The sequence below is a fragment of the Anastrepha obliqua genome, chromosome 4 (genome assembly GCF_027943255.1).
Source record: "Anastrepha obliqua isolate idAnaObli1 chromosome 4, idAnaObli1_1.0, whole genome shotgun sequence".
In the NCBI taxonomy this organism is placed as follows: Eukaryota; Metazoa; Arthropoda; class Insecta; order Diptera; family Tephritidae; genus Anastrepha; species Anastrepha obliqua.
Window position 1 is genome coordinate 47,317,460 of NC_072895.1, and position 23,747 is coordinate 47,341,206.

General features: G+C 36.1%; 1 protein-coding gene across 7 annotated transcripts in view; it reads left to right on the top strand.

Moving 5' to 3' along the window:
* Nucleotides 1–17,233, top strand: part of LOC129243707 (hydroxymethylglutaryl-CoA synthase 1) — a 30,411-nt gene extending 13,178 nt beyond the window's left edge. For 4 of the 7 annotated variants that reach the window (XM_054880919.1, XM_054880924.1, XM_054880920.1 and 1 more), the window contains exons 2-3: nucleotides 13,919–15,582; nucleotides 15,644–17,233. In XM_054880919.1, the coding sequence (XP_054736894.1) occupies nucleotides 14,042–15,424 (1,383 nt within the window). In that variant the 5' untranslated portion in view covers nucleotides 13,919–14,041 and the 3' untranslated portion in view covers nucleotides 15,425–15,582; nucleotides 15,644–17,233. Of the gene's footprint in view, nucleotides 1–7,244; nucleotides 7,513–13,918; nucleotides 15,583–15,643 lie in introns of those variants that run through there. The other 3 variants (XM_054880925.1, XM_054880922.1, XM_054880918.1) reach the window with 3 other exon arrangements.
* The last annotated feature ends 6,514 nt before the right edge of the window (nucleotides 17,234–23,747 follow it).

Sequence of the window (23,747 nt, forward strand, 5' to 3'; positions counted from 1 at the left end):
AATGGCGCGGAAGCGCTAGTTGGATTCTGGAATCACCACTTTAACCAACCACCAATAGGAAGAAGAAGAGTGGTTTTACTTGTATTTTTGGACAATGATCGGGTTTGACTAAGAGCAATTGTTCAATACCGCAGGTCAGCTCTATACGGAGAGATTGTGGCGTTTGAAAGATGAAAATGCCGATAAGCTTTTGCCTTTAAAGGGTTTTCCAATAAGAAGTGTTATTGGAGGTATTTTCCCATAAAAGATCAATGGTTTCGTTGCTTGTGTGGCACGTAACGCCGTCTTGTTGAAAATAAACGTCCATCCACTACCATCCAATTCCGACCATAAAAAATCGTTAATCATCTCTCAATGGCGCAATCCATACGCCGTAACTGTTGCTCCAGCTTCATTTTCGAAAAAGTGAGGTCCAATGACTACGGCGCCCATAAACCGCGCACCAAACAGTCACACTTTGTGGATAGAGAGACTTTTCAACAATAACTCTTGGATTTTCTAAGCCCCAGATCCGACAATTTTGCTTGTTGCCTGTTATGGGCCTCATCACTCAAGATGATTTTTCGATGGAATTCCGGATCATTTTCATGCATTCAACGGCCCAATCAGCAAAGACACGATGTTGTTGATGATCGGCCGGCTTCAGTTCTGGTTGTAACTGGACTTTATAAGCCTTAAGACTCAAATCTTTATGCAAAATACGGTGTAATGACGTTTGTGGAATGCTCCATAGAACGATGAGGAATGGACAAACCTGGGTTTTCTTCAACACTTTCGGCTACAACAGCAATTTTTTTGGCTGTTCTTGAGCGACGTGCACGGGTTTTATTCTTCACATCACTAACTTATCCTAAAAGCTCGAATTTTTCCACCTATTTCTGTATTGCGGCCGACAAGGTGCTTCACGATGACCCAAAAATGTTCGAGTTTTACGAACCGTCTCTGCCAAATTTTCACCATTTCTATAGTGAATTTTAATATTTTCAATGCTTTGTTTAAGCGTGTATTGCTCCATTTTTGTTAATGGCGTAGTTTCTACTTGTCAAATATCAAAAAATGGCAGCTTTAAAAGTGACATCTCTTGAAATAGCGGGCTATTCAAAATAACACCTGTTATTGGAAAACCCGTTACATTGCAATAAAAAATTATTCAATTATAAATACTAAATAGTTACTGCAAGGCCACAAGTAAAATTAAGTTTTGTTTTTATTATTTTTGCAAACATAAGAATATCTTAAGACCTGAAATTAATGTGTCTAAATCCAAAGTTTAACTTAAAACAGATTTTGCCTGTATGTCGAAAAATACAGCTCTAAATTAAAAATTGTAGAATTGAAATATTCAAAATTTGTTAAACGGAGTTTTGTAATATATTATAAAATTTATAACCCAGATTTTGTAACGGACTTGCATTATAAATTATAGATAACGCAAAATGTTTCATGCTAATTTCAATAGGCACAATTAATAATTACATATGTATGTATGTAAATCTATATCAACACATATTGATTTATTTTAATTCATTCAAACTTGTTTACATCCATTTAAACGCATCTGGAATGCATAAAAGTTATATTAAAAAAAATAATAATGCATAAAGCGCATTGATTTTATATTTCCCTTTCCACTTAAAATTTAGCTGAGAACAAGTTTGTGAGCAGCCACAAATATGGCGCAAAAATTTGCCCATATATATGTACATACATATGTACCTTCATACAAAGACGTGCGAGATAAAAGTGATCCTGATCTTTATTTGCCCAAATTACGCAAGATCCACTCGCCAAGCAACCTCTACGCTTAGCTGCCTGCTTGCACTCTTGTACAATTACATACATATGTATGTATTTGCTCATCTGTACGCTGCTCAAGGCGATCGTTCGGCCAACACAACCACGCAGTCACTCTGTGCAATACGTCGGAGAAAGTTTTACACTTGATTTCATTTCGCTTACATGCTTACAAATCATCTTACATACTATACATACTATATGTGTATGCGTGAATACGGTATACTAAGCAGTAAATCCAACTGGATCCAAACTGGTACATAAGAGGACCATTTGGGCATGGTACTAGGCCACCTTAACTCTGCGGCGAATTATGCAGTGATATCATTCACTAGAACCTGCAAATATTTTTCTTTAGTTTCGAAGCGGCATAGATATATAAAAATTAAACTATCATTATAAAGACCGGCTATGAAACAATATAAAATAATAATATGATTTTAACAAATGTTGTTAAAACTTCTTCGGATTTCGTTATGTCGAGGTTTCACTCTATTGCTATATCCTTTTTGCACCGCTTGAAGTAGGTCACTACTTATATGGTACAAGAAGCACTTTCCTCATACTACTGTGGCAGTTTTTAGTGTGAAAATATTATACAAAAATTATTTAGTTCTGCACTAAGTACTCACTCCATGACGGTCTACAGACTAGTGTCAAACAGATATATACTGGTAGTTAAGCGGCTTCCAAAAAATTGGGATATAACCTTAATAAATGTAATGCATGACAAACCTCCGAGTGTATTTATGCCATAAAAAGGCTTTTCATTTAAAACCAGCTACCGTCCGGAGGCGGCATAAAACTCTAGGACCTTTCATTTGTGGGACAGCATCAAGATGCACACTACAAATTGAAAGAGGAGCTCGGCCAAACACCACACAAATGGTTTTAAGTGTTAATTATATCTATATATCATACGAAGGTTGCTATTTATGTTTCTGGCCTCGAACACTTCTAAGGTTGTATGATGCCATCTGACGCTAGCAAATCACCTGATTCCTTAAAATTCGCTGGGAGTCGTTTGATGGTCTGATGTGGGGCACACCTCTGGATTCTATTGGAAAGTTTGACGTATTTTACTATCAACTATAAACGTTCTGAATTTAGATGTTTGCGCCATGTTAGTGGTTTTAAAAATTCATCGCGGCAATGGAATGGAATTAAACCGAGAACATTTTCGTGCGATAATTTTTCACAAATTTCGACGTTGATTATTACGACAAGATTGCATCGATGAACTAAAATCAGTATACGGCGAATAAGCGCCATCCTTTGGCACCGTAAAAAACTGGTACAATGAATTTTCTAGTGGCCGTTGTTCGCTCGCCAACGAATTGCGTGAAAGTTATCCAAAATCAGTTGTCGTGCCTGAAATGCGCGAAATGATTGAGCAAAATCGTCATGTCACATGCCGTTAGATTGAGGACATTTGTATGACGAGCAGCGATAATATTTTGCATGAAAACCCTGTTTTAAAGAAGTGTATTCGCACTGGATCTCTAATGATGTAAAAAACGCCATGAAAACACGACTGGGCGAAATTGGTTCAAGCAAAGGCAAAAGTGTATTGATAACACAGGCCGACAAAATTTTAACAACATTCAGACCCAGAAACCAGACTATATATTTCCGAAGGTTTATGATGCGCTGAATCCAAATCTGGCCTCAGAATTGCTCTATCAGCTCTGGTTTTCGAGATATCCTAACCTAAAAGTGCAAAAAACACCATTTTTGCCCATGGCCTAGTTCCATTAAACACGAAAGATACGATTATCGTAAAAACTCAAACTAATAAATTAATTTTAGTTATCAATCCGAATTTTGCATGGACAGAGAAGCAGATATTAGTTTAAATTGTTTCGGATACTTTTCCTTGTAGACTAGTGTAATCATGGGAAATATTTTGAAAATCAGTGAAACGTGTTCGAATTCAAATGTTCATTTTTCTATGTAATTTTTTGGCCAGAAATATAAGATTAAAATTAAAAAAACAAAAATCTTGCCTTTTCGAAGATCTACTTTTAAATTTTACATCATTGCTGGAACCTCGAAGTTTTTTGTTTTGCTCTTCTCTAGATATTTTCATGAATACGGTGGATCGAAATATTTGAAAATTTATACAGGCATTTAAGGGGTGAAACTCAAACTACGTAGGGCAATGGCCGAATGGGTTGCTTCCGCGTTAAACTATCTGAAGGCAGCACTATCTTCTGTTGGGTATAGAAGAATTGGCAACACTCTGTGTGGGTGGATTGGTACGTTTTTATACTGTATCTTTACAGTTGCGTGCAAATTTGTAGAAACTTTTTTTTTAATTTTTCATATTTTCATTATATTTTTCAAATACAAATTATTTGTGATTCTAACCAGAAAATATGGGATTGGAAACTTCACTGATTATAACTGAACTCTACTGTACATACTATATATACCATATTTGCTTCGAACTCTAGTAGTTAAGCAGAGATTAACGCTGCCAAAACAGTGGCATGCTTGGGCTGAAAAAGAGGCTCAATATTTTAGAAGTTCTAATGAGCCTGTATTGAAAATGAATTATATAACCCAACCCAGTTTCCACATAACGGCCAATTTAATAACCAAGCGAATTACGAATAAGTCACTATCTTCCCAAATTTTTATCGGAACTTTTTAACTTTTGTTTTAGACTAAAACAAAAAGGAGTATTCTTAAACCAGGAACAGAAACTGAATCAATAGGAAATTATGAAAAAGGAACAATAAGCAATTAAATAAATATTTTTGCAAAATGTAAATATAAACGAAATCGTGAAAAATGTTATAGCAAGGAAGTTATTGAGCACTTCTAACTGTTGCATTTCCATTGTGATTGTACAATGCTCTTAAAGCAACTGCACCTCGGAAAGATTAGGAAATCTACAAATGCAAAGAACTGTCATTTCGAATTACGAACTTACAATATAATATTAATTTTGAAAGCAAATAACGTAATTGGCTGTGCCCGCGGTAACGAATTCTTAGAGGTCTTAAACTATCGATGGCAAAGTTGTGCCCTTTTGAAAAACATAGCCAGTTTTCAATACTACCGATAGTTTTCGATATTTCTTTTGAACTACATTTTTCGCCGGCTGCTTGCATGAATTTTATTGCTCCGTTAAAAATTTCTTCCTTTTGCCCGAAACTGTCGGCCACCATCGAAAGCTTCAGTTCTCTTTCTACCATGTGTTGTATCTTTAGATATTCTGAGCGATTAATTTCGATGAATACCCTTTACACGGCTTAAATTCCTGATCAACGAACTTTGCCGAAATCCTACATTTACATGAATTTGGAAAGCAACTCTGAAGAAAATGTCAGTCGTATAAATGTATAAGAGGATAACGAATGCTCTTCGCATATCATAGTTTCCAGGCTCAAAACTCAAACTAATTAATGCAGGGGTAAAATTCGTGGCTAACAAAGATGAAAAACGTGAAAACACTAGTTTGCTGCAGCTGCGCTGTCGAGGCATTTGTAACTAGCGCTATTCCGGTTTCATGAGTATACAGCTGGAATATCATGCGAGTATAATACGATTTTCGTGGAAACAAGTGATACAATGAAGTTATTTTATTGTGTGTTATTTCGCTGACAACCTTCACGGATTTTAGCTCAATTTATCCTCAACCAAGGCAAATTCATGTAAAGTGGCGTTACTAGAACAGCTGATTTGCTTTCGTTTTGATGGTAGTTGAATGTTAAAATAATCTCTTTCGATCTTAAAATTCGTGGAAAGTGATCACCTGAGTTTGACATTGAAGCCACCAAATTGCAAAAACAAAATAAGTACATGTAAAATTTTGTTGCACTACTGTTACCATCTTGTATGAATTCACCTTGTTCTCAACTACTATGTGGTGTCTTCGTAATTTTTTTCCAATATAACGCCGTTGTGTCAGGAAATCAGCTGATTCCTTTAAAATCGCTGAGAGCCGTTTGCTGCTCTGATATTGGCCACACCTCTGCATTTTGTACATCGTGGGATCACCTACAGTTATACTGCATACATTTCTTCGTGGAAGAATTTACGACTGTTTATGACCTTTGTATCAAACGCAAATACAATCCACAATAGCTGCTTGTAACTAACTCAGTATTAGTTTTAGTATTTTGTCCACAGCTTTATAGATATACGTATATATGTATGTATATGCTACTTCCACAGCTTTATAAATATACGTATGTATGTATACTCTACTTTACACACATGTAAAGGGTGATTTTTTAAGAGCTATAGGAAAGGTTTCAAAAAAAACACGTAAAATTCAGAAAAATTCATGAAATTTTTATTTAAATCGATAGTACAGTCCATATAATTTAATGTTTGAAGATTGTTTCATGCAAATGTTAACCGCGACTACGCTTCAAATGGTCCATCCGCTTAGTCCAATTTTGGCATACTCTTTCCAATGTTTCGACCGGTATCTCGCATATAAATGCTTTAATGTTGTCTTCAAATGCGTTAATTGAAGCAGGCTTATCTGAATAGACATGAGCTTTAACATAGCCCCACAAAAAATAATCCGCAGGCGTTATATGCACGATCTGGGTGGCCAATTGATGGGTCACGAACGTGAAATAAAATGTTCACCGAACTCGCCTCTCAACAAGTCCATTGTTACGCGCGCTGTGTGGGATGTGGCACGGTCTTGCTGAAACCACATGTCATGCAAGTCAAGCTCTTGCATTTGAGGCAAAAAAAAGTTGGATATCATTTCATGGTAGCGTTACGATTCGCAGCATCTTAGAAGAAGTACGGTCGAATGATACCTCCAGCCCATAAACCGCACCAAACTGTGACCTTTTCTGGATACATTGGCAGCTCTTGTAATTCTTCTGGCCGATCTTCACTCCAAAATCGACAATTCTGCTTATTTACGTACCCATTGATCCAAAAATGAGCTTCGTCGCTGAACACAATCTTTCGACTTTAAACTTTCTGAACAGAACACGCATTTTCATAATAAAATTCAATGATTTGCAAGCGTTGTTCGTTTGTAAGACGATTCATGGTTAAATTATAGACCAAACTGAAGATGTTTGACAGTGAAACAAAACACGAAACGTGCGTCAGCTGTTTAAACCAACTGTTTAAAAAAATAATAGCTAAAAAATCACTCTTTATATACATACAGACATACGTATTGTATGTCTATTTAGTGGCTCGATCGAATTTATTAGTGGATATCTTCTTTTGTTTGATTTCGATTTCGATTTTCATTTTCACTTTCATTATTGTTTTTGTACTGCGCTTTTTTCTATTTAATATTCATTCATTCATTCATTCATGCTTTAGTGTGTTAACGGGTCGCCTCCCTGCACCAGCACATTTCAATTAACCTCTCCTCATAGTTGTTGCCTCTTAGCATGCCGCTGGTTAGTCGGGCGCGCTCTGTTGACGCACTCTATTTTGTTTGATCGACTGCTGCTAGAGGCTCTTCAGTTCTTCGAGCTGCTTCTTGTGCGCATTAAACATTTGACTTTTGTGTCTTCAAGTTGTATTTCTTCAGTCTCTGGATTTTACTTGTAGTTTTTCACTCCACGCTAAACTGTACACTCCGTCTGGTTTCTCATTATTTTGGCACTTTTTGTAAAACAACAAAGAAAACATATATTCAGCGCTAGCAGATAGACTATTCAGTTATACAGATTGTGTGTTAAATTGTTAAAGAATTCGTCGTGCAAACAGGTGAAAGTTGTGCGTGTGTCAAATATTTGTAAATAAGTTGCTACATTTGTACAAATGCATGCATGTATGTATGTATGTATGCGTGTTACTAGGGGCATTGCAAGTTATAAAAAATTTAAAGTGCGTATTATTTGTGATTTTAATTTGGTGTTTTAAGCTGATGGCCTAGCTGCTAATGCTTTTTAATTCATTGTAATTGTAATTTATTACTTTTCCAATTTTTAAATAAAAAAAAAAATTTGGTGTCTAAGTTGTTGAACACGACTTAAGTTGCAATAAAAAAAAACAAAATTTAAGGTTGTTCTTTTATTTGATTACTAAATGCGATTTGACCGTAGAAACAAGACTGACCTAAAACTATTTAATTACAATTTGTGCTTTTATAGGGTAATTCAACATTGTATTTTTGTAATGGGGACGGAAATGCAATAAATGCGAATTATACAATTTCTTATTTTCTTCTTTTCTTTTAAAGTTAATTTTTGAAACAGTTGCAATTCTTGGAATTGCGACCGATAAATAGTAAATGCGAATTTGGCAATATTTGTTAAAATTTATTATTTTCTTTTTTTCTTCTCAAAGTTAATTTTTGAAACGGTTGCAATTCTGGAATTGCGACCGATAAATAGCATTCAAAATATTATCTTTTCTCTGTTTTTGCTATAAATTCGTCAATTGGATCATTCTTAATGTATGTGTGTGTGTTTGTATATGTAACTCACGCGTCAAGTATTTTAAAATTTGAAATAGTGCAATATCAACAAATAAAATTAATCAGATAGATTTGTTTTAGTACAAGACAGCTTAATATTCACATTCATTATTTTATTCTATAGACCGAAAGTGTTGTAGCAGCATAAAAATTCCCCATACATATGTATACGAGAAATCGTCCCCTTTCTGTGTTAACCTAGTATCTACAAAATCGTAATTTTCAGTAAATCTATAAAAATGTTTAGAGTTACTTAACTTCTATGAAAAGTTATAACTTATTTGACATTCATAATCTTTATTCATTACTTTCAAACAATCAAACATAATGTTTGCTATCTGCATAAATACCTTCTTGCTATAATAGCAATAATTGTCATTTTTATGCAGATACGAGTTTTTCCGTCAAATACCCCGATAACTTTCTTGTAGTTACGAGGTTTTTTTACATGTTACAAAACATATGATTAATATTTATAAAAAACGATTTAATTATTTCAAAATATGTTAACAATTTATAAAATAATGTACAAGTCAACAGCAGAGTAATTGAAAAATAAGTAATAAGTAGCAATTAACTAAGAAATAATTAGAACAATAAGTATAGGGTGTTTTTTTAGAGGTTAGGTTTTCAAGATGAAATAAAACGTATATAATTTAATTTTATGGCCAAGAATTTAGCTTTATTATAAAGATAAGGGTTTGCCATTATGTTTTAAAAATGATTTCGGGCAAGTGGCCGCCGCGGCTAGCTCGAATAAATTCCAGCCGAGAGGCCCAATTTTCGACCACTTTTTGCAGCAATTGGGGCCGTATGTCAGCAATAACGCGCCGAATATTCTCTTCCAAGACGTCAATCGTCTCGGGCTTATCTGCGTAGACAAGCGACTTCACATAGCCCCACAAGAAATAGTCCAGCGGTGTTATATCGCACGATCTTGGAGGCCACGCCACAGATCCACGGCGCGAGATAATGCGCTCACCAAAAGTTTCCTTCAATAAATCGATTGTTGCTTTGGCTGTATGGCATGTAGCGCCGTCTTGTTGGAACCAAAGGTCGTCCACATCAACATCGTCCAATTCAGGCACGAAAAAGTCATTAATCATGGCTCTATAGCGCTCTCCATTGACTGTAACATTATGGCCGGCTTCATTTTTAAAGAAATATGGACCAATGATTCCCTCTGCCCATAGAGCACACCAAACAGTGACTTTTTGAGGATGTAACGGCGTCTCAGCAATGGCTTGTGGATTATGTTCACTCCAAATGCGACAATTTTGCTTATTGACATACCCATTCAACCAAAAGTGAGCTTCATCGCTGAACAAAATTTTCTTGTGATGCGTCGCGCGAACCGAACCATTATTTTCGTAATAAATTTGCACGATTTGCAAACGTTGTTCAGGTGTAAGTCTATTTATTATGAAATGGCAAACCAAACTGAGCATAAATCAAGTGACAGCTGTCAAAAAGACCATCTACGAAAAAGTAGTGCCAACTTGAAAACCTAACCTCTAAAAAAAACACCCTTTACAACTAAGAAATACGGAACAATCTTATAATTTTTCTAACTTATGCTTCTAGATTAGATTAAACTTTTAATTGATCATAAAAACGATGATAATCTTGGGGTAGTAATATCTTCAAACTTTGTAAATCTTTGTATTTTCTTCACGTAATAGAAATCGGTCGTTTGTATAACGGAGTGATAATATTTTTACGATTAATATTTACTTTTGCTTTTTTTTTGAGATAATACGGTCCAATCGTGTCGGTAATCCAATTTATAATACACCCCAGTCGGATCATATTTAAGGCATTTTAAATCGGTAACTTGTGAATCTCCTATTTTTGAACCAGGTCTTATAGATTTATAGAAATTTATTTTAGAAAAATCCTTACAAAATGTGTGATCAACATAAATAACCTTATATGGTGATACTTATAGTAGATGCGAGGTTTTTGAATTCGAACAAGTAGATACGAGAAAAATCGAAACGCTCTGAAAAAAATTCTATAATCATTATGAACATTGTATGTTTTGTTTTAAGTAACAGGGGTGCTTTTCACTTAAAATCTCAATTTCGAAAAAAATGAAGTTACGAGGTTAACACAGAAAATGGACGAAATGCTGTTGAAGTGACCGGATCGTTTCGGTTACGAAGAACCGACTGTCGTGGGAACGATAGACCGTTAGTCTTACTTGCTAGTGCCTTTTGTAATATTATATAATTATTCATAACTACATTTCTAATAAATAAAGAAATATTTTGTCCTTATGATCCGATTTAAATAATTTTGTTTATTAATTTCCTCCCTTTTTGTAAATTTTTTTATTTTTAATTTAGTTTTCTTTATTTCGTTTATGTAACATTTTTCATTTAATTCTACTCAATTTATGCAATTGTCATAATAATTTATTTATTATATTTATTCCTTTCTTACTAATGGAGTTTAAAGCGTAACCAAATATTATTTTACTACTTTCCTGGCTCATTCTACTTTAGTGATAGTAACTTTTCGGTTTAATTATAAATAACTTATTTTCTTTCTCTATTTTTATAATTATTTCAATTTATTCGCATTTCATTTATTTAATTCGTTTGTTTTTTGTTTTATTCGATTTATGTTAATTTACTTTACTTTTTATATTATTTTATTTGCATTTTATTATAATCAATTTAAATTTAGTTTTACTTATTGTTATAATTACTTTTTATTTAATGTAACATAAATTTAATATACAAACTCTATTTTTTTTTTCATTTTATTATATCTATGTATTTTTATGCATATTTTAATTTTGCTATGCAGTAAGTTCTAGTCAAATCTTCTTCTTTTCCCATATTTATTTATTTTCTCATAACAAAAATGTCACCTCATTATGTGTCTTCATAACGAAAATATTGCCATGCGCCCAGTGAAAATGTTTTCAAATTTCAAATGCGAATAGAATAAAACAAAAACCAACACTTCCACAAAATATACAATATATTATATTAAATATAATGAAGCCATATAAAAAGATTTATTTTTTTTATTGACTCCATTGGAATTTTAAGAAATTTTGTGTAAAGTAAAAAGATTGATTGCGCTCGAGTTACGCAATGTTGCATTCCTGTTACTTGTTTAAGATTTGATAGCTAGCTGATAACTGTTGAAATATTGCTGAAGATATTTTGCATAGAACGTGAAAGAATTATAGAAACTTAGAGCTATAAACTGATTAGATAATAGAGAAATTCAGTGGCAATACTTTGCCGCAAAAACCAGCTTTCTTTTGCGAAATAACCTCATCTTCAAAGTCCAATCGAAAAACATAGCTGCTATTTTTCTTTTCAGTCGAGCTTAATTTTTTCATAAAAACAATAAATATAATATCGGTTGTTTTTTTAAGAGCGTTATCAAAAAATGATAGCGCAAACAGAACTATTGTTTGAATTATTTTTTTGAATATTATAATCTGATAATTTCTGGTATTTATTTTTTGAATATGAATATGATGATATATACATATGCCGGATATGTCCGCCACGGGTACGAGTTACGTGATCCATTTTTGGAGAAATAAGCACTGATGATGCCGCCAGCATGTAAACCGCACCAAACAGTAAATTTTAATGGACGTAATAGTGGCTCGTTAACGGCTTGAGGACTGTTAGATTGGTTAACGCAGTCATTTAACCACAAATGATCTTCATCACTACTATGTTGTATGGGCTTTTTAGCCTGAGTGTTTTAGGAGCCACCAAATCTCCTGGTGCTCCTTAGCTCGACCTTTTCAAATTTCAATTTCAAATTTCAACTATGTTCACCGCAAAATAGGTAAATGAGGAAATGTAGGAATTTCGCGAAAATTTTTTTTAATTTTTTTTTTATTTTGTTCAAAGTAAATTCCCACAATTTGATTCATGATGATTTGCTAAACCTTACTGAACAGAAATGTCAACACAGTTTGCCATTCTCAGCTGCCAAACCATAGTTATCGATATCGATAGTTCGCATGCAGCTAGAAAAACATCCGATAGAATCGTGACCGCCATAACTTAGAAACTTTTTGACCAATTTGATTCTAACTAACTTATAAGATGTATCATGCGGAATATATCCAATAAAATGCCGCTGTAGCGGAATGGGTTGGTGCATGACTACCATTCGGAATTTACAGAGAGAACGTAGGTCCGAATCTCGGTGAAACACCAAAATTAAGAAAAACATTTTTCTAATAGCGGTCGCCCTTCGGCAGGCAATGGCAAACCTCTGAGTGTATTTCTGGCATGCAAAAGCTTCTCATAAAAATATCTGCCGTTCGGAGTCGGCTTGAAACTGTAGGTGCCTCCATTGGTGGAGCAACACGAAGACACACGCCACAATTAGGAGGAGGAGCTCGGTCAAACACCCCAAAAGGGTGTACGCGCCAATTATCTATATATGTATATATCCAATAAAATGTATAGTTCTTTTAAACATCTTCAGAAAAGACGATAATATTGTTTTTTTTTTTTTTGTAAATTTGGTTTATTAAAACTGCATTGAAATTGCCAATTCTTCTTTCGGAGAAGCAGGACCAAACATGAACCTTAACTGGGTGTTAAACAGTTAGTTGAAGTTGTCGATTATCTGCAGGACACCAGCACCGACGTATGCAAGTATTCGCCCAAAAAGATACTGCATCCGGGAATATTCCGTTTGCTCTATTCCTTTCTGAATTTTCTTTAGCCCTTGCAAGTTTTTGTTTTCTCTTCTCTGTGTGATAATGCGAGCAGCGGTATTTTCAATGTGCTCCGGAATTTGAGGTTTTCTGTACATAAACGTCCTCGAATCTTGTCTTTGCGCCACTTTCCCTTATAACGTATAATTATAACTTATAACTTTTCCCTTATAACTGCTTCAGCTTCACGCAACGCTAAGTTCGCCTTTATCACAAACAAATCAATGATCTTCTGCTCATGCTTTGGGGAGGTACTTTTTGTGGGTCTCGCCCGACGAAATCGTCAACATTTTTAACTTCGGTATTCCATTACAGTCATGTATTTATGAACGTCTTCGACTTCTTCAAATATTTCATGGCAGACGAACGTGATATTTTAAGAGATTTAGGATGTGTACATAAGAATGCTGCTGGCAATCGTTTTTCATATGCGAAACTCATTTTGTAAAAGCAACGTACGCCTTCTGAATTTCGCACAAACAAAGAAATTGCAACCAACGTATTTAGCAGCATTCAAATCTTTTTATAACAGAACTCTAGTAGCATTTATTACAAACTTTATTTGCTTTCCATCCTACATCTCAGCTGTGCAATGTAATTCTTTGTTTATTTTGCTAGTGATAAGCAACGTTTTTCATTTTTGTTAGCATTTTTTTTTTAATCGGCCGCGTGATGTTACCAATTTTGCCGAAAATTTGTTGAAACTCAAAGTCAACCTAACTTAACCTCCTTTTTTCGGCAGGTTTATTCCAGTCGGGAATTTAAGGGTATTGAATAAGGGACTAATTTAAAGTAATTTCATACAACTTTTTTAGCACTATTTTTAATTTAAAAAAATATTTATAAACAATGTTCCGTAATTAATCACCCGTAATTTGAGCTCAAACACTATTTTATTGTTATCGCGCATTTCACTACACTGCTAAGTAGTAATTTATTTACACCAATTACATAACGATGTATATTAATATTTAACTTGTTTGTCCTTTCAGCCCAACTTTGATCGAATCGCATTACTTACCAGTCATTAATCACTAGTCAAGAGTAGCCGCTCCTACCACTGCACACTACTCCAATTCGCTCATTTTCCAATCAGCTACAATACCATTTCAGAAATGTGGCCCGAAAATGTTGGTATACGCGCCATCGAGGTGCTCTTTCCCTCCCAGTATGTGGATCAAACAGAGTTGGAACAATTTGATGGCGCCTCAGCTGGTAAATATACCATCGGTTTGGGTCAGACCAAAATGGGCTTTTGCTCGGATCGCGAAGATGTCAACTCACTGTGTCTCACTGTTGTCACGCGCCTACTAGAACGACATCAAATCAAGCCGCAAGAAATTGGACGTCTTGAAGTTGGCACAGAAACCATAGTCGATAAATCGAAATCCGTGAAATCAGTGCTAATGCAGCTATTTGCCGACTCGGGCAACACAGATATCGAGGGCATCGACACAACGAACGCTTGCTACGGCGGCACCGCTGCACTCTTCAACTCAATCAACTGGATAGAATCTTCCAGTTGGGATGGTCGTTATGCTCTAGCCGTTTGTGCAGACATCGCTGTGTATGCAAAGGGTGCTGCACGTCCTACTGGTGGCGCCGGCGCCATTGCCATGTTGGTGGGAACCAATGCGCCGCTCGTTTTCGAACGTGGTTTGCGTGCCACACATATGGAGCACGCCTACGACTTTTACAAACCTGATTTAAGTTCCGAGTATCCCGTAGTAGACGGTAAATTGTCGATACAATGCTATCTCTCCGCGCTGGACACGTGCTATCAGTTATATCGTAAGAAATTCGCAAAGAAGTATCCAAATGCGACGGAAGTTGGTTTGGACAACTTCGATGCGCTACTCTTCCACACGCCCTTCTGCAAATTGGTACAAAAATCAGTAGCACGTGCAGTCTTCAATGACTTCTTACTATGCAGCGCCGAGAAGCGCGCACTGAAATATCCTGGTTTGGAGCGTTTCAACGATGCCACGCTGGCTAGCACCTACTTCGATCGTGACGTCGAAAAGACATTTATGACACAATTCGCCCATGTTTTCGAAGCAAAAACGCGCAAATCATTGCTGCTCGCCACTGAGGTGGGCAATATGTACACACCATCGGTTTACTCTGGTCTCGTTTCGTTGCTGGTCAACAACGCGCCTGAGCAACTGGTGGGCAAACGTATTGGCGTCTTTTCCTATGGCTCCGGCTTAGCCGCCTCAATGTACTCAATTTTGGTGACAAAAGATGACAAAGTCTTCCAGCAATTCGTAGCCAAATTAGATTACGTTTTGCCGCTGTTAAATGCGCGCGAGAAAGTGGCACCTGAAGTGTTCTCACAGCTAATGGAAGTGCGTGAGAAAAACAATCATGCGGCGCCATACACGCCGAGTGGTAGTGTGAGCGCGCTATTTCCCGGCACCTATTACCTCAAGGAAGTGGATGACAAGCACCGACGCACTTACGAACGCACGCTTACCATTACGAATGGAGTGCATTAATAGCAGGTTTATATGGAGGTGGAGGGTGAGTTGTAGGGATTCCAAGCATGGTCGTGGTTATGGGTGCAATGGCGCAGCAGGTGTGAGAAGTGGTGCTACAATGTGTATGTGGGAAACATGCGCGCCAATGGCAGTGCTTTAACTTAGCATTAATTATGGTAAGGGTAAATGTAGTATTAAATTTAATTTAAAAACTCACAACTATTTTCTTTCTTCTAGCGATTTACACATACACACATATATTTCATTTAAGAAATTCGATGCGCAATTGCAATTAAGATCATGCATACATATGTACGTTATTTTATATTGATATTTACAAAAATTTGACAATAATAATTTATTTACTATAATATTGCATACATATGCAGCGAAATGCGTATGAAGATATACATGAATGCGATAAGCAATTGCGCCAACTAAACGTTGCTAACTGAAATGGCTAAACTCAAAACAAAAAAAAAAACAAAAGAAAAGAAAAGAAATAAAAGAAAAAAAAAACAATAGGGGCCGCGTGCCGGCGCACTTACAAAGACTTCAGCTAATTTTAGTGAGTGCGGCAAGGAAGAAGTAATCTATGCAAACGATTGAATCAGCTTTGCCTTTGTACAGACCTTATTATTTGACTGCAATAGGAATTGGTTTTGTTATTAGCGTTCATGTAAACATACTAAGCACATTTGTTTAAAATTAAATATTCAAACTTTTCACTGTTAAGTAGTTTAACCTTCCTTCGGCGCCCGCTTCAACATGATAATAAATCTAATGTAAATTTTATAAAAATGGAAAACAAGCAAAGATAAAAACCCAGCAGTTGTGCTAACGCTTAACAGCGGATAAATGTCTTATGTCAAGAACCACTTAGCTTTACATGTATGTGAAAATGTCAACGTATTAAGTATATTTAAAAAAATGTGTGGAAAATCTATAGAAATAGGTTAAAGTGAAATCCTTAAACCAAGAGCAGGCATATTTAACTGGTCATTTGTGAATATGTAACTTATTACTAAAATGCACAGAGGCTCTTACAGCATTTTGTGCGAAAAAACTTTATTTACAACGTCTGATAGTCTGTAATAAAAAAAGCCAAAAATAACGGCTTTACAGCTAATATAAAATTCCTCTTGTTAACGTTTTGTCTTTTTTTGTTTTTGCTTAACCCGCAAAATATCAGAAGTCGTAGGGCCTTTGTGCATTTTGGCTACCATATATAATATATCTAAAAACAAACGATTGTTTGAAACCTGTAAATGACTAATTTATGACACACTCGAACAAGCGAAACAGGTGAATGCCTAATCAAACGAACTTTGGAAATTTTGTACCAATTTTTATAAATGCATATAAAAAAATTGTATGATAAGATTAAGAAAATTCGTTTACGTACGATTAGGCTGCTGATCTATGGCACTTTAATAAAATTAGTGCAACCCGCTCTAATCTAATGAATGATTTACTGTATCTACCAATTAACTGCTGACAAATATCAATCATTAAGGAATCCATTTAGTATCAAATTATTAATTATATGTAGCTAAAAAACCGAAAATAAATAAATTTTGTAACTAAATAACTAGGAATATGTAATAATTTTTATTATCACTATCTATGCAGCACATATAACGAAAAAAATATTGCATGCACCTATAAGAGGCATATGGTTTTTAACGCTCATTGTTCGTAAATATAGTGTGGGAAACTTGATGGAATTTTTAGCATAAGTTGAAGAAAAAAATTAAATCAAACAAACAAAAGCAAAGGAATTGTACTAAAAAATAAATGTTACAACAGTAAAATCAAAAATTATAACTGAGTTTGTTTAATTCATGGATCTACCCATCATCATTTTTAAAATTGTCGTTTAATAATTTCGAAAATATGTATATGTATTTGCACCCAACTGTTTTTTTAACACAGTAGATGCGTGCCTTAGAAAAGCGTGCCAAAACAAAATTGTAAATTTGGATTTGGAAAAGGATGTAAGATAAAAAAAATATAAATACTTTCCCAAAAAATGAATCCTCTTAAGACGGAGCTCGTCCTTTTCACGAGGAAATATAAAATACCCAGAGCTCAACTCCCCTCGATGGGGGGCGCTCCGTTGGTGTTTTCTGACAAGGTGAAGTACCGAGGTCTAATCCTTGACAGTAAGCTAACGTGGAAGCCCAACATTGAGGAGAGAGTAAGGAAGGCACAATCGCCGTGTATGGATGCAAGGGCGCAATTGGCAAAAGATGGGGCCTCTCGCCTAGAGTTGTATTTTGGCTCTATAATATCATAATAAAGCCAATCTTGTTATATGGAGTCGTTGTCTGGTGGAACTCACTGGAGAGGACGACATCAGTTAAAAAGCTAGAGAGAGAGTTCAAAGGTCTGCACTCATTGGAATCAGTGGGGCGCTTCGAACTACTCCTACTCTAGCGCTTAATGTAATGTTAAATGTGGTACCTATAGACATCGCAGGCAGAATTGCCGCTGCACGTATCGCAATTAGACTGAGGGGCTTGGGCTATAAGCTCACTCACTCACACCTATATGGGCACTCAAGCATCCTCAGAAACTTTGAGTTTATCCCCTCGTCGACGGATCAGTGCGTGCCTTCGCTTAGTCCAAGCGGAGCTTTCTCCACCCATATTCCATCAAGGGAGGAGTGGGGACATCAGAATTCGTTTTAGAGGTATGGTTCCTTCGACAAAGTTTCTTATTTTGATCCCTAGAATATGATTTTCACAGTGAAATGGGCGATTTTTTTGCCTCCGCACAAATCGACCCGGCCCAGTGTACACATATTTGTCTTTGTATATCCTGTCGCAATCGGCAATAACTTTTACTATAAACGAGATTTTCAAAAATGTTGTTCTTAGGTCCAGTTTTTCAGCGCTAGTTTAACTATGACAAATTTTTAAACTAAGTTTAGTGTTAGTTTTACTAAAATTTTAATTATAAACATCTTTTAGTCCAGTCAGTTTGCCGCTTAGATTTTTATGCTCCGGAAAAGAATACATATTTTGATCCTGAGCAAATAAAAATATTAAAATGTGCTGCTCAACGAAAAAAAAAAATAAATATTTACATTATTTATTTTTAATTTTTACATTAAATATTATTTAAAAAAAGCATATTTACACGCATCAGTCCCTTGTGCCATCGATTGCGCAGCCTCATTTTGTACAAAAAATGTGAAGCACATGAATGTGGTTTTTATTTTGTATTTATTTTTCAATGTTTAGTATTTTGATGCACATATTTTCTATCAATATATAGGCTTCTCTTACTTTTCCGTTTATATTGCTAAAATTATTTTTTTTTTACGTTGAGTCAAATTGAAATATTTTCTGCAGGGACTAATGCGTATCCATGATTCAATAATAAAAGGTTGTGTAAACTTTGAAAACTGATTTCTCGGATGGTACTTAATCCATTGATACGATTTGGAAGTAAGGGAAAAAGAAGCATAAACTTATCAGCTTTTTGAAAAGGGCTAATTATTTTTCCAGGTGAGGCATCACTAGGCTGGGTTTTGCGCCTGGTTTCAATGTAGTGCTGCCCCACAGTGCGGCCGATTCCCAAAAAGCTGGCCAAAAGTCGAAAAAAAAGTTTCTAGATAGAGTTTTTTTGTCTTTGGGTTGGCTAAAGTAATGCCTTGAGTAGTGAAAACCGTTCATAGCAACGTCCTGTACCCTAAGTATCCTCTGTATTTTCAGTCGCAACGTGGCCTTCGTTTGAGCATCGTATTACTGTCGATGAATAGTGAAAGTTGTACACATTTGAAAGATTTTGTAATGGAGTAAATTGAACAAAACCAAATGGAATCATCTTCGGAAGGTTAGTAAAATACGAGAAATCTTTAGTACATATCAATGCCTCGACACAAAATTTTTAGCTGCAGCAATACGTAGATACATTTTTTGCAATTTTTTTTACAAAATTTGAGTTTTTAAACTGTATAGTAATACAACGCCTTCATATGCTACTTTGAAACCTATTAAAGATTACTCAAAAAAGTAATGGTTACTGAATAAAAAAAGATTCAGCTGCTACCACTTGCTACCTTGGCTTTTATGCTATTTTTTGTGCACAAGAAATAAATACGAAGAGAGAATGAGAGAAAACAGTGAAAGCCTATACTTTCAAGAGGGGATCTGCTTGTATAAGTAACGTAGGTTTCTATACAAATTCGTGTGTGTGTTTAACTCGGAAGAGCTCACCTCTTACGTTATTTCACCATGCTCTCAACCGCACACCCAAGACCGGTCACCCCAATCAGAAATTAACAACAGGCGCAGTACTGCACCAGTGAGGGGGTGGCCAATAGGGGTGGAAGGGGGTGGATTTTCAAAATTGTAAGATCAAATTCGTAATCAGCGACCCCGACAACCCCCGAGTAAGAAATTTTGAATCAATTACTTAATTTTTTGAGTTTTGCCCAGCTTTTCAGGAATCGGCCGCACTGTGCGCCCGCTTTTACCCAATCTTTTCGTTTCATTTTGCCTTTTGGGACATGAACAAACCTAACGCCCTATTTTGCCCAGGTTTTGTTGTACAACAAAAACAGAATTCCCTGCTAACTTTTGACGTGATAACGTCTTATAATTCGATTTAGCCGGCTGCACGCACGAAAAAAATGTGTCGTTACCTTGCTCATGCGTCGTTACCTTGCTCAATCGTGATTATCTTGCTCAATCGTCGTTACCTTGCTTGAACTGCAAGCGAAAGCGCGGAACGAACGACAAAGAGCACAATCGGCCCCCGCATTCGGCGACGTTCGACATCTGGCTCTGTCCTACTTGAGTGAGCATATATACGTATGTATATGCGCATATGTAGGTATATAAATTCACATACTTGTATTTGCATATGCATTCTTCTTGTGTGCATGGTAATGAACCATTTCTCTGTTGAGAATAGGACGATGATAGAAAAAGTAGGAAATGAGAGGGAGTGTTTCGAGTGTAAAGTGTCTTGAAAAAGGCAAATCGATGATGGTGCCTCTTAGTGTTGTTGACTTATTAACGTCTGATGCACAATCGAAATTGAAGATATCTTTCATGAATTTGATAAATGCTTCGTAATATTTCACGTTTGTGTAAATGTAACTTGATCAATTCCATTCCGATTCCATTTACCTCCTTCTCTATATCCATACCAAATATTTATCAAACAAATAAAATTAAAATTTTATTTTGAAAAATGCAACCATTCCATCAATATTTTCTTATGACGTTGTCACGTTAAAACTATCGTCAGTAAACCGACTTTACAGACAACCTCTTTTTTTAGTAAAAGTTTTCATTTTTATGCTTCGAGTACTTTTTCTTTAGAATTTGCCCTGAAATAAAAGGTAGCTTTTCCAAGATTACATCAGATGGCTGACAAAGGGTGAAAATTAGGCATCACTTTTAATTTTTGCTTCATAATGAGTATCAAAATACTAATTTTTTTCATAACGCTTAATTAATTTTTTCATTTCATTGGCATTAAAAAATAAAAGACCTGCTTTTTTGTTAAAGTTGGCTTTCCCCAAAAGGTGTTTTAACCTACGAATATGGCTACAGGCCACTGTTTCAAGAGCATTTAAATTAAAATCGAGTAAAAATTTTTACTCTTGTGCAAATAAAAAAATCAATAAACAATTTTTATTTTTTAAAGTGGTAGTACTAGGGCAACAACAATGTTATGTACGTTTAATTGTCAAGCAAAAGTATTGGCAAAGTAGAAAACAAAAAATTAATCCGCCTTGTTTCATTCTGGGCTGACAGCCACATGGACACGGCGAAAGAAAAAAAACAAATTAGCACATTTACCGATTCCACCTTTAATAGATTCGCCTTGACTTAAATATAAAATTCATACAATAATCAGTAGTGTTGAGCAATGAAGAAAAAGTCAAGAAGCAAGCAAAGAAATCAAATGTATTTTAAATTGTTTTGAATTTTGAGAAATATAAACATGAATAAACATTTATTTTCATTGAGCAAAAAAATAAAAGGTTGAGTTAAACACTTATTACTGTTGAGCGAAGAATAATGTTCAATAATTATTATGGACCTTTTTGGACCTTTGCACGTTGGCAACGGCGAATAAAGATCCAGCGGCTACGTTGGGTGGGTCATGTCGTCCGAATGGATACGAACGCTCCGGCTTTGAAAGTATTCGATGCGGTACCAGCTGGTGGTAGCAGAGGAAGAGGAAGGCCTCCTCTGCGTTGGAAAGACCAGGTGGAGAAGGACTTGGCTTTACTTGGTGTGTCCAATTGGCGCCGGTTAGCACGAGAAAGAAACGACTGGCGCGCTTTGTTAAACTCGGCTAAAATCGCATAAGCGGTTATCGCGCCAATTACGCCACGCGTCGGGGCGTGGGCGCAAATTAGCGAGATGTTAAAAAACCGCGCTTTGATGCGGATTATTGCGAGACGCTCGTCCACCGGAGTGAACGACAGTACTTGACGACGAAGTCTCTCTCCCACAACAAATCCGACACCGAATTTGCGCTCCTTTACATGGCAGCTGTAGTAGACGTCGCAAGGTCCTATGGTTTTCTTACCTTGCCCCGTCCATCGCATCTCTTGGATGGCAGTGATGTCAGCCTTTACTCTCACGAGGACATCAACCAGCCGGGCAGAGGCGCCTTCCCCATTAAAGGACCGGACATTCCAGGTGCATGCCCTCAAATCATATTCCTTATTTCGTTTGCAGGGGTCGTCATCAGTGTTGGAAGTTCTCATCCGAGGCTTTGTGTATGTTTTCATTGGGGGAGGTTTTTAAGTGGCGGGTCCCAAACCCAGCGCACAACCAGCTATCCTGGAATGCTTCGCCTTCTCACGTTAGCTCACTCCCGAACGGGTGTTCTACCCAGAGGATACGCTACCCAGAGGATACGTGGGCTAATCCCGGCCGTTGTGAGCTGCTTGAACCATATGTAGAAGAATCGTCCTGGCCACTCCCAAGTGAATGGCGATCAGTAACTTTCCCCACTTGCGTGGACTTCTACACATGGAACCATCCTCCTGCGACTTAGTTGCGTATAATAATTCCCCTAATTGATTTAATTTACGATGGAAGCAGACGCCAGAGTGCGAGTTAAAGCTCACGCGTGAAATCATTGCCGTTTTATTTTGTATGCGTTCGCTCGAAAGGTGTTATAGTGAGAGGCATGAAGGGCATGACAAGTGGTGGCATGATGGACAACCATTTGGAAGGGACGCCGCGCGATTGGCGATCCTTAACCGAATATCAATGAATTCGAATCGTTTCGGTAGTGTAGATCATTCGACTGTCATGAGAGCTCACATTTTGCTATAGCTGTTCTAAGATCATATGAAAACAGAAAAAAAATCAAAAAATTATTAAGGAATACTGCTGGTCTGATGATATTCGGATGCTTAATATATTGTACATACCAGTCACGGTGAAAAGATTTCAAAATCTATATATCTATCTATCTATCATCACTGCCCTACGACATGGCAGCCGAAGTTACTCTCACAATTTTGTGACTTAGGTACCAAAGTTCATTTTTTCGCATCGTTCCGTTTCTCCTTATTATCGATATGCTAGTCTTTTATGTTTGATGCAGGCATTCTCGTACAGTAATATTCGCCCAATAACTTTTTGGGGACCACAGGATCACTGCACGCTTCGTTTTAGCGCTCACTTTGTTGGTATGCAATCATAATTAATATAAGTTGAATTGCTTTTAAAAAAAAATAATGCCAATTTTACTTCATCTTTACACCGAGTGACTAACACCTCACAATTTTAGCTTGCATTTTGGTTTCATTTTCACCTATTGACTTTTTGTTGCTGCTCCGTTGAACACGCTTTCTTTTGTCATTTCGTATTGTCTACTTTTGATTATTATGAAAAAAATAAATAAATTTTTAAATCGATAAAGATATTAAGTCGGTTGCGTTGATTATGCAGTCTAATGTTTGCCAAGCATAAAGGCAAATAAACAAATAATGATAATGGACTTAATGCCAAATGCAAAATAATTTTTAAGAAAGTTTGTTTTTTAAGCGCCTAGTAACAAAACATACATATGTATGTATGTATATGCAAGTGCATACTTATATACAAATAAATAACTATTTTAAAATTAATTAGGGTTAGCCTGGTCGCTCAACAATGATATCATATAGACCCCAGTGTTGGTTTTTGGTGTTGCAAAGAGATTTTAGGAAGAGGTAAGCTTTTCATGGTTCGCAAAACGCGGAGTTAAGGCCGCTAGGTCGGCATCTGCAGAATGCGCAAAGAGGACTCCAGGGACCAGGTTACCCGCGTTACATGTTATGCATAAGAGTATGTATCTAATTATGTATGTA